The 10,124-nt window shown below is 53.8% G+C and overlaps 1 protein-coding gene across 1 annotated transcript; it reads left to right on the forward strand.

The window, feature by feature from the left end:
* Window positions 1-629: 629 nt before the first annotated feature.
* On the forward strand, window positions 630-2,648 carry LOC103629815 (ATP-dependent RNA helicase drs1). Its single transcript, XM_008650916.4, has 2 exons — window positions 630-1,289; window positions 1,922-2,648. The coding sequence occupies exons 1-2, from the start codon at window positions 710-712 to the stop codon at window positions 2,389-2,391; spliced, it is 1,050 nt and encodes a 349-aa protein (XP_008649138.1). The 5' UTR covers window positions 630-709; the 3' UTR covers window positions 2,392-2,648.
* Window positions 2,649-10,124: the final 7,476 nt, after the last annotated feature.

The following is a 10,124-nucleotide window of genomic DNA, read 5'->3' on the forward strand; positions in this document are numbered from 1 at the left end:
TATGTGGCTGCCGCGGCGGGGGTTTGCTGCTTGACGACAGAAGCTTACAGGGGTCTGCTGCTGGTGAGTTTCCTGAGTGTACCACGTACCTGAGGTGGCCGCGCAGATGAGGTCCTTGCTGGGGGAGTGCTCCTTGCCGCAACTGTCGCCTGTACGCTTGGCAACGATTGACACGGACAATCGACTGAAGGCGGAAGCCACTTCGGCCTCACTGTCGACCTCGACATCGACAACCAGCCGTTTCTTCCCTCTCGTCGGAGTCGCCATCGTTTGAAGAGGAGTACTCACCCGCGGTTCTGCACACACGCACTTGAATAAGCAGCAGTAGCGATGGAGCAAGCAAGTACGCAAGTAAGTAGAAGGGAAACTACCACTGCTGATCTACCTTCTGAGTTTCTTCCCTCTCGTCGGAGGAACAGAGGAGTACTCGGAACAGAGAGGTGGCGCCGTGGAATGGAAGAGCCGGAAGGGAAAGACGCGTTAGGTTTTCACCTACGTCGTGGTTAAAGCAGGGATAAACTTGACTTTTACCACAGCTTATGGACGGTAACAAAGAATAACAGTCTTAATATGGTGTGGATATGTGCTGCATAATACCAAATTGGTAATGCGCAGCTGGCGAGTATTATAGTGGCGAAGCCACACGCGACTAGAGTATTACACACTCAAATAACTCCTCTCCCTCTGGCCTCCCCGGGCTCTCCGCGCCATGGACCTGGAGCTCGAAGCCGCGGGCAGCGGCGGAAACGGAACAAGAGCGGTGTCCCTCTCCGTTGACTCCCCGACGGCCGAACTAGGCCGCGGGGACCTGGGCGGCAGCGGCGGACCCTCTCAGGACCGCACCGTCTCGCGCCGCCACGTGTCCCTCCGCCTTCTCGGTGTCGGCGACGGGATCGCATTCGAGGTCGTGGGCAGGAACCCCGTCGTCGTCCGCTCCCCTGACGGCGGAGGCGGAGGCGGAAGTGGAACCAGCAGGGTGTTCCGCCGCGGGGAGAAGGGCGAGCTCCGCGCCGGGGACGCGCTGTCGCTGTCGCTCAAGGCTCCTGCGTTCTGGGCGGTGCGGGCGAGGGAGGGGAACGGCGACGGGGACGCGGATGTGGACGTGGAACCCGCCGTGCTTGATGCGGTGGCGAGGCGGGAGAGGCGTACGCGGGAGCGGAAGGAGAGGGAGAGGGAGAGGCGTGTTGCGGAGGAGACCATGGAGGTCACCGAAGAGGAAGAAGGGGCAGCCGTGGACTCTGATGTGGAGGGTTTCGACATTGATTTAGCAGCCATAGATCCAGTTCGAGGTGACCTTCTGTTCTTTTCTGCATTTCCGGGAAGGGTGAAAATGACAATTTTCCACATTCCACTGCAAAGTTGAATTCTACTATTTGCATAGCTTTTTTAGCAATATTTGACTAAGTATGAATTGATACTGCGCTCAATGTAGGTCACATTGGAGTGTGTAGCTTCCAATGAACCGGGTTTCAGCTTTGCCCTCTGTGCTCTGCTTTTGTTAGCTGATGATAGATCCAGAATACTTGGGCTGTCTTGTCGATTTCTAAACTTGCGCTCATGTGGGGTGCAAGTGCAACAGCCAACAGGAATAGTGTTTACTCTTATTTGTTGGAAACCAATAGGCACACGATAGCGCTGAAGGATTCCATTCCTATACATATACATGATTTGCATGACCATCGGTGCACAAAACAAAAATATTTCATATGGTTAATTGTAGAACTCCGGTAATGGACTACTCACTACCAGTCAATGCTCCTCATTAGTATCTTACTTGAGCATTAGTAATTTTCTGGTGCGCTTATATTCCCTTGTTGGCTGTTGCTAGGAATAGGCATTACTGTTAAAATATGTTTCTGGCGTCTTCTTGTCTGCAATACGTTTCTGTTTAATTGAGCGGCAAATATGGTTTTCTATGCAGAATTTGGGTTCTTGTCGATGGGCCATGAATTCGACAGTTACCCGAAGGGAAGGATTCGTGCTCCAAAGGATTGGAATTGGTTCCTAGAGGAAGCAAAGAGGACCTCTGACGATGAAGCTAGCGGCAAGAGGAGATCTAGATCGAAAGTTCTGGGATGGAACAAGAAGAAGAAAGATGGAGAAGGCGAAGATGAAGACTGGACTGGTGAGAGTGAGGATGAAAAAGAGTCCACGGGAAGAGTTACCAGTGTGAAGAGACCAAAGTATGCGACAAGATCTAAAAGCTCAGAAAAATATAGTAGGGAAAACTCGAAGACTGGAAGTGGCAGAAGTATCGACGAAGATGACGGCACTGAGGATGAGCAAGATGAGACTCTGGGAGGTTTTTTAGTTAACGACGAGGATGACGAGCCTGCAGAAGAGCTGAGCGATGAAGAGGAGGAATTTGACGATGAGGAAGATGATGATTGATAACCACGTCAAAAAAGAACCTTCTCAGTGATGAACTGATACTGACAAGTGACAAGCAGTATGTTTATATTCCTTTGAACTTGTGTAAAAACAATGTGTGGCAACTGTGTTAGTGTTGTTAATTCTGAAAAATGACGTTTTTGTATATCTGCATTGCTTATCTCAGCAGTGAACCGAATTTTCGCTCAGCTGTGCTGCCATGCTGCGACATGGGCCACGAACGAGCCTGCATGAAAGCAATCCGTTTCCGTTTGAAATCAGTCTTTGCACTATCAACGACAGGCCAACACTGGTGGTTGTTTTCACCAGAAGTAGGTGTAATAAATCATATGAATATTTTTTCGACCAACCGAACAAAGCTTCAGTATCCATATGAATTATACCATTCCTGAGTTAGAAGATTTAGTATCAGCATGGCTTTTTTCACATATACGTGTGTATCATTATATTAAAAAGAAGAATAAAAGAGGTCTAAAGAAACTTCATACAACTGCACTCCACACCAAACCTGAATACATAGGAAGGGGTCTAATAAAACCTAGACAACAACACATGACCCTACAAGACCTGATCTGATTACATAGAAAAGAAAACTAGACCCTTACCAATTGGACCCAAAGGAAATCACTCATTGGACTATTGGAGCGTTAGGATGTTAGCCACACAACGGGCTCCAGCTAAAGTCCAAAGTAATCTCATCCTTGACTGAATTGAGGACCTCAATTATGCTAGGATTAATGCCATTGAAAACACAGTGATTGCGGTGTTTCCAAATGGCCCAAGCTCACAAAATGATTATGAAATTAAGTCCTTTTAGCATTGATCCAGCAATCTCCTTGTCCCACCATTCATCAAAGGAGCTGTTGCAATGGGAGGAGAGGTGCTGCAGGCCAAAAATCCTGAGGTGCTGAACCATGCTTGCTGGGAGAAAACACAAGAGACAAGCAGATGATTCAGTGTCTCCTCTTGATGACACAACGGACATTTATGTGGATGAGGCAAGCCTTTTTTTGCAAGTCGGCCTGCAGTCCAACATCTGCCATGCGCCACAAGCCACATGAAAATTTGCATTTTCCTAGAGCCCAGCTCTTCCATATCCTCTCCCACCGTCTGAACTGTGTTGATCCAATAAATAGTTCCTCATATGTCGATTGGCGGAGTATACTTTAGAATTGAAGAGCTGCCAAACATGATTGTATTCTTGTTCAGGATATAGGGACCAATCTTCAAGAATGTCCTGAACCTTTAAAATTCTGCCAGAACTGTTACTGTAACAGCTCCTCTTATGTTATGTACCCATTGCCTGCCTGATAGAGCATCAAACACAATATTTTTTGGCCTTTGCAGAGATCAACCAGAATAAGTGAGGTGCTATTTGCTGCATATTTTGGCCATGTATCCACTTATCCATCCAAAACAGAGTATTCTTTCCATTCCCCACTTCTGAGATGGTTGCCATTGAGAAAAAAAGGCTTGGATAGATGGATGCACTTGGAATTTGAAGGATGCCCACAACCTATTCTGGTATGTCCTTTGAAGCCACAACCAACGTAATCTAAGGGCCCAATTCATCTGCTGTAAACTAGATGATGGAATAAGTCTTGAACATCTAGAGGACAGCAGTCGCTTTTGACTGTCCTCTGTAGTCCTTTAGCATCTAGAGGACAACTTGACTGTCCTCTGTAGTCTCTTTAGCATCTAGAGGACAGCAGTCGCTTTTTGACTGTCCTCTGTAGTCCCTTTAGCATCTAGAGGACAACAGTCACTTTTGACTGTCCTCTGTAGTCCCTTTAGCATCTAGAGGACAACAGTCGCTTTTGACTGTCCTCTGTAGTCATTTAGCATCTAGAGGACAGCTTGACTGTCCTCTGTAGTCTCTTTAGCATCTAGAGGACAGCAGTCGCTTTTTGACTGTCCTCTGTAGACTCTTTAGCATCTAGAGGACAATCCTGTTGTGTAGTGTGTGTGAGAAGGTGTTATAGTGCAGCCTCTAGGGCTATAAATATAGGTCTCTAACCCTTAGATGGGTATGACATTGTGTAGTGCTTGAGGAAATAAACAGAAAAATTGTTCCAACTCACTGTCCTCTGTAGTCCTTTAGCATCTAGAGGACAGCTTGACTGTCCTCTGTAGTCTCTTTAGCATCTAGAGGACAACAGTCGCTTTTTGATTGTCCTATGTAGTCTCTTTAGCATCTAGAGGACAATCCTGTTGTATAGTGTGTGTGAGAAGGTGTGGTAGTGCAGCCTCTAGGGCTATAAATATGGGTCTCCAACCCTTAGATGAGTATGACATTGTGTAGTGTTTGAGGAAATAAACAGAAAAATTGCCCCAACTCATAGTGTCGTCCTCTTGATGAGAGTTAGAGTCCCTCTACTTACAATTGGTATCAGAGCCAAACTATCATGCAGCCTAAACATCTCTTGCTCATCTCCTTCCTGTGCCTCTCCCCACACTCAGTCGACAGGAAGAGCTCCAACTGTTCCTTCCTCTCCTGCTCAGACGAGCAACCTTTCGTCTGAGACAGCCTCTTCCACACGCAGCGACCCCTCACTAGCCCACCATGTCCCTACGCTCGGTCACTTCGAGTGCGCGGCGCCAGCAGGAAGCCGAGGTCGCCGCGGCACAAGAACGAGAGCGAGCAGCAGCAGCGGCTGCAGCGACAGCGGCGAGGGCAGCACGGCTGGCGGCAGCGGAACTGGCAGCAGCGAGAGCGGAAGTAGAAGCAGCGGAGGCGGCGGATGCTGCACGTGCGGCGGCAGCAGAGCTTGAGGTTCTGCGCGACAGTAGAGCTGGTAGCTCTGCTTCTGTCGACGACAACACCGACGAAGAGCTCAGGCTGGTGAGGGAAGCAGCGTGAGAGCAGGCGGCATAGTGGGCAGCCGCGCACCCCCATGGGGGCGCGCGTGGCGGCAGCCCAGATAGGCGCCGACGCGCTGACGGCGCTCCGGGCGAGGGCGCACGCGGCAGCAGTCTAGACGGGCGTAGACGCGCCGGCGGTGCTCCCGGCGGCGGCGACCAAGTCGACGGAGATCGCGGCCTCTACAGGCGGCGCGACTCTCCCTCCCCGGATCGATACCATGGTCGCCGCATGGCCCAGGCCATTGTCAGGGACATCGGTCCTGGCGGTGGGTGGCCTACCCTCACCAAGACCAACTACGTCGAGCGGGCCTCGGTGATGAGGGTACGACTCCAGGTTCGCCAAATGTGGGAAACAGTTCGGTACGGCGACGTCGACTACCACGAGGATCGGTAGGCGCTGGATGCCTCATTGTTGCAGTCCTGTCCGAGATACAGTTTTCGCTTTCCCAAAAGCGGACTGCCAAGGAGGCCTGGGACGCCATCGCTGCGACCCGTATCGGCAGCGACCGTGCCCGTAAGACCACACTGCAGGCACTTCGCAAGGAGTGGGATAACCTAGCCTTCAAGCCAGGTGAGGATGTTGATGACTTTGCTCTCCGCCTCAACACTCTGTTGCAGAAGATGGTGCAGTTCGGCGACGACACCTACGATGAGGAGAGAGTTGTTGAGAAGCTCTTCCGTTGCATCCCTGAGAAGTACAAACAGATCGCTCGCTCGATCGAGTCTCTGCTAGACCTCTCCACGATGACGATCGAAGAGGCGATAGGTCGTCTCAAGGTGGTCGACGGCGACGAACCACAGGCTCCCTCTGGGCCTATCACTATTGGCGGGAAGCTACATCTCACTCAGGAGCAGTGGGAGGCCTGCCAGGGTGACCAGAAGAAGGGGGAGTCCTCCTCGACACGAGGCCGCAAACGCGGCAAGCCGCGCAAGGCGTGTGGAGGCGCCCAGGCCAGGGCGCGAGGACATGCTGAGGGTGGTGCCCATGGAGGTGCCTAAGGCGGCGCCGTCGGCAACAAGAAGCCGGCACGAGACGACGGCTATCACAACTGCGGCAAGCTTGACCACTGGGCCAGGGACTGTCGACAGCCACGACGTGGCTAGGCCAACGTCGCACAGGCGGAGGCGGAGGAGGAGGCTCTGCTCCTAGCACATGCAAGCATCGAGCTATCTCTAGCGGCACCGGCCGCAGCGGCACTCCTCCACCTTGATGAGTCAAAAGTACGCGCTTTCCTCGGCGACGGCTCCAACAAAGACATGATCGAAGGATGGTGCCTCGACACCGGCACCACTCATCACATGACCGGCCGACGGGAGTTCTTCACCAAGCTTGACTCTAGCGTCCGAGGCTCCGTCAAGTTTGGGGACGCCTCTGACGTAGAGATCAAGGGCGTCGGCTCAGTCGTCTTCACCGCCGCATCTGGTGAGCACAGGCTGCTCACCAGAGTCTACTACATCCCCGCATTGAGGAACTCTATTATCAGCTTGGGACAGCTGGACGAGAACGGTTCGCGCGTGGAGGTTGAGCACAGAGTCATGAGGATCTGGGACCCCTCTTGTCGCCTTCTTGCCAAGGTACGCAGGAGTCCAAATCGGCTATACATCCTCAATGTGAAGGTGGCACAACCTTGCTGCCTTGCTGCTCGTCGAGACGATGGGGCATGGCAGTGGCACGAGCGCTTCGGGCACCTTAACTTTGAGGCCCTGAAGCGGCTCAGTGCCAAGGAGATGGTACGAGGCCTGCCGTGCCTTGACCATGTGGAGCAATTCTGCGATGTCTGCGTGTTGACAAAGCAGAGACGACTCCCCTTTCCCCAGCAGTCGAGCTTCCGAGCCAAGGAGAGGCTCGAGCTCGTGCATGGGGACTTGTGTGGCCCGGTGACACCAGCCACACCAGGAGGACGACGATACTTCTTGCTGCTCGTCGACGATCTCTCTCGCTACATGTGGGTGATGATCCTTGGTAGCAAGGGAGAGGCTGCGAACGCCATCAGGCGTGTGCAGGTCGCTGCGGAGGCGGAGTGCGGCCGCAAGCCGCGCGTGCTGCGCACTGACAACGGCGGCGAATTCATGGCAGCTGAGTTCGCGTCGTACTGCGCGGATGAGGGCGTTCAATGCCACTACTCCGCGCCGTACAACCCGCAGCAGAACGACGTCGTCGAGCGGCGCAACCAGACGGTTGTGGGGATGGCTCGGGCTCTCCTCAAACAGAGGGGAATGTTTGTTGTCTTCTGGGGAGAGGCGGTGGTGACAGCGGTCTACATCCTCAACCGCTCGCCCACCAAGGCACTCAACGGGATGACACCGTACGAGGCTTGGCATGGGCGCAAGCCGGTGGTCTCTCACCTACGGGTTTTCGGCTGCCTCGCGCTCACCAAGGAGCTTGGCCACATCGGCAAGCTCGATGACAGGAGCACCCCGGGGGTGTTCATTGGCTACGCAGAGGGCTCGAAGGCCTACCGCATCCTTGACCCAGGAACACAGCGTGTGCGCACGGCGCGCGACGTAGTGTTCGACGAAGGACGAGGATGGGCGTGGGACATGGCGGTGGACAACGGCACGACTCCGACGTACGGCGACTTCACCATCGAGTACGTCCACTTTGAGGGAGCTGGGGGAGTAGGCAACTCTTCTCCGAGCAGGTCTTACCCCAGCCCCCAAGTCTCCACCGACTCCAGCGCCACACTCTCCAGCTCTGGCTACAACGAGCTCTTCACCACCACGCACTCCAGCCACGACTCCGGCTACACCGAGCTCTTCGCCACCACGTACTCCAGCACCGACGGTACCCTCTCCGGGAACGTCCTCTCCGACACCAGCTCGTGTCGAGCACGACCCAGTGGAGCTCGTGACCCCGATCTCCCGCGACGAGGAGCACGTCGACGTGTGCTACGACGACGAGTCATTGCGGTATCGAAGGGTGGAGGGCCTTCTCATCAACCCGTCGGTGTCGGGCCCTGCGTCTCGCATTCTGGCAGGAGAGTTGCATCTTGCATGCGACGATGGTGAGCCTCGGTCTTTTGCGGAGGCCGAGGAACATGCAGCTTGGCGTGCCGCGATGCAGTCGGAGATGGATGCGGTTGAGACGAACCGCACTTGGGAGCTCACTGATCTCCCTCATGGTCATCGCGCGATCACCCTTAAGTGGGTGTTCAAACTAAAGAGGGATGAAGCCGGCGCCATCGTCAAGCATAAGGATCGCTTGGTGGCACGCAGTTTCTTGCAGCAGGAGGGGATTGACTTCGACGATGCCTTCGCCCCTGTAGCACGGATGGAATCCGTGCGACTCCTCCTCGCGCTGGCAGCCCTGGACTCCTGGAGGGCTGGCATGTTCATCACATGGATGTCAAGTCGACGTTTCTTAATGACGACTTAAAGGAGGAGGTCTATGTACACTAGCCGCCAGGTTTTGCGATCCCTGGCAAGGAGGGCAAGGTGTTGCGCCTGTGCAAGGCCCTCTATGGCTTACGACAGGCACCAAGGACGTGGAATGCCAAGCTGGATTCCACGCTCAAGAGGATGGGCTTCATGCCAAGCCCGCACGAGGCGGCCATCTATCGGCGGGGCAATGGAGAAAATGCCCTGCTGGTGGGTGTCTACGTCGACGACTTGGTGATCACCGGTGCCAAGGATGCAGAGGTGGCAGCGTTCAAGGAAGAGATGTAGGCCACCTTCCAAATGAGTGACCTGGGGCATCTCTCCTTCTACCTGGGGATTGAGGTGCACCAGGGAGACTCCGGGATCACACTTCGCGCAGACCGCCTATGCTAGGCGTATTGTTGAGCTGGCTGGGCTCACCGACTGCAACCCAGCTCTCACTCTGATGGAGGAGAGGCTGAAGCTGAGCCGCGACAGCACGACGGCACAGTACCAGCGTCTTGTGGGGAGCCTTCGCTACCTCGTCCACACACGGCCTAACTTGGCATACTCCGTCGGCTACCTTAGTCGGTTCCTGCAGCGATCGACGATGGAGCATGAGCAGGCTGTGAAGAGGATCATCCGCTATGTTGCGGGGACTCTCGACCACGGTCTCTACTACCCGAGGTGCCCTGGGGAGGCACACCTTGTCGGGTACAGCGACAGCGACCACGCCGGTGACATCGACACTAGCAAGAGCACAAGCGGGATCCTCTTCTTCCTCGGCAAGTGCCTCATTAGCTGGTAGTCGGTCAAGCAGCAGGTGGTGGCCATGTCCAGCTGCGAGGCCGAGTACATAGCGGCCTCCACTGCTTTGACTCAGGCGCTCTGGCTGGCTCGACTGCTCGGTGATCTCCTCGGGAGAGACACTGGAGCGATGGAACTCAGGGTGGACAGCCAGTCTGCTCTAGTATTGGCCAAGAACCCCGTGTTCCATGAACGGAGCAAGCACATCCGGCTGAGATACCACTTCATCTGAGACTGCTTGGCAGAAGGGAGCATCAAGGCGCGCTACATCAGCACCAATGATCAGCTTGCAGACCTGCTCACCAAGCCCCTTAGGAAGATCAAGTTTGTTGAGCTTTGCTCTAGGTCTGGGATGGTCCAACTTTCCCACAAGACGACGCCCAAGACTTAGGGGGAGAATGATGGAATAAGTCTTAAGCATCTAGAGGACAACAGTCGTTTTTGATTGTCCTCTATAGTCCTTTAGCATCTAGAGGACAGCCAAATTGTCCTCTGTAGTCTCTTTAGCATCTAGAGGACAACAGTCGCTTTTTGACTGTCCTCTGTAGTCCCTTTAGCATCTAGAGGACAACAGTCACTTTTGACTGTCCTCTGTAGTCTCTTTAGCATCTAGAGGACAATCTTGTTGTGTAGTGTGTGTGAGAAGGTGTGGTAGTGCAGCCTCTAGGGCTATAAATATGGGTCTCCAACCCTTAGATGGGTATGGC

Source organism: Zea mays, chromosome 6 (genome assembly GCF_902167145.1).
Source record: "Zea mays cultivar B73 chromosome 6, Zm-B73-REFERENCE-NAM-5.0, whole genome shotgun sequence".
NCBI lineage: Eukaryota > Viridiplantae > Streptophyta > Magnoliopsida > Poales > Poaceae > Zea > Zea mays.

Bases quoted from the DNA above. Each gene is read 5' to 3' on its own strand.
- LOC103629815 (XM_008650916.4), top strand. From the start codon at position 710: ATGGACCTGGAGCTCGAAGCCGCGGGCAGCGGCGGAAACGGAACAAGA. The intron at 1,290-1,921 runs GTGACCTTCTGT...TTTTCTATGCAG, and splicing joins AGCCATAGATCCAGTTCGAG to AATTTGGGTTCTTGTCGATG.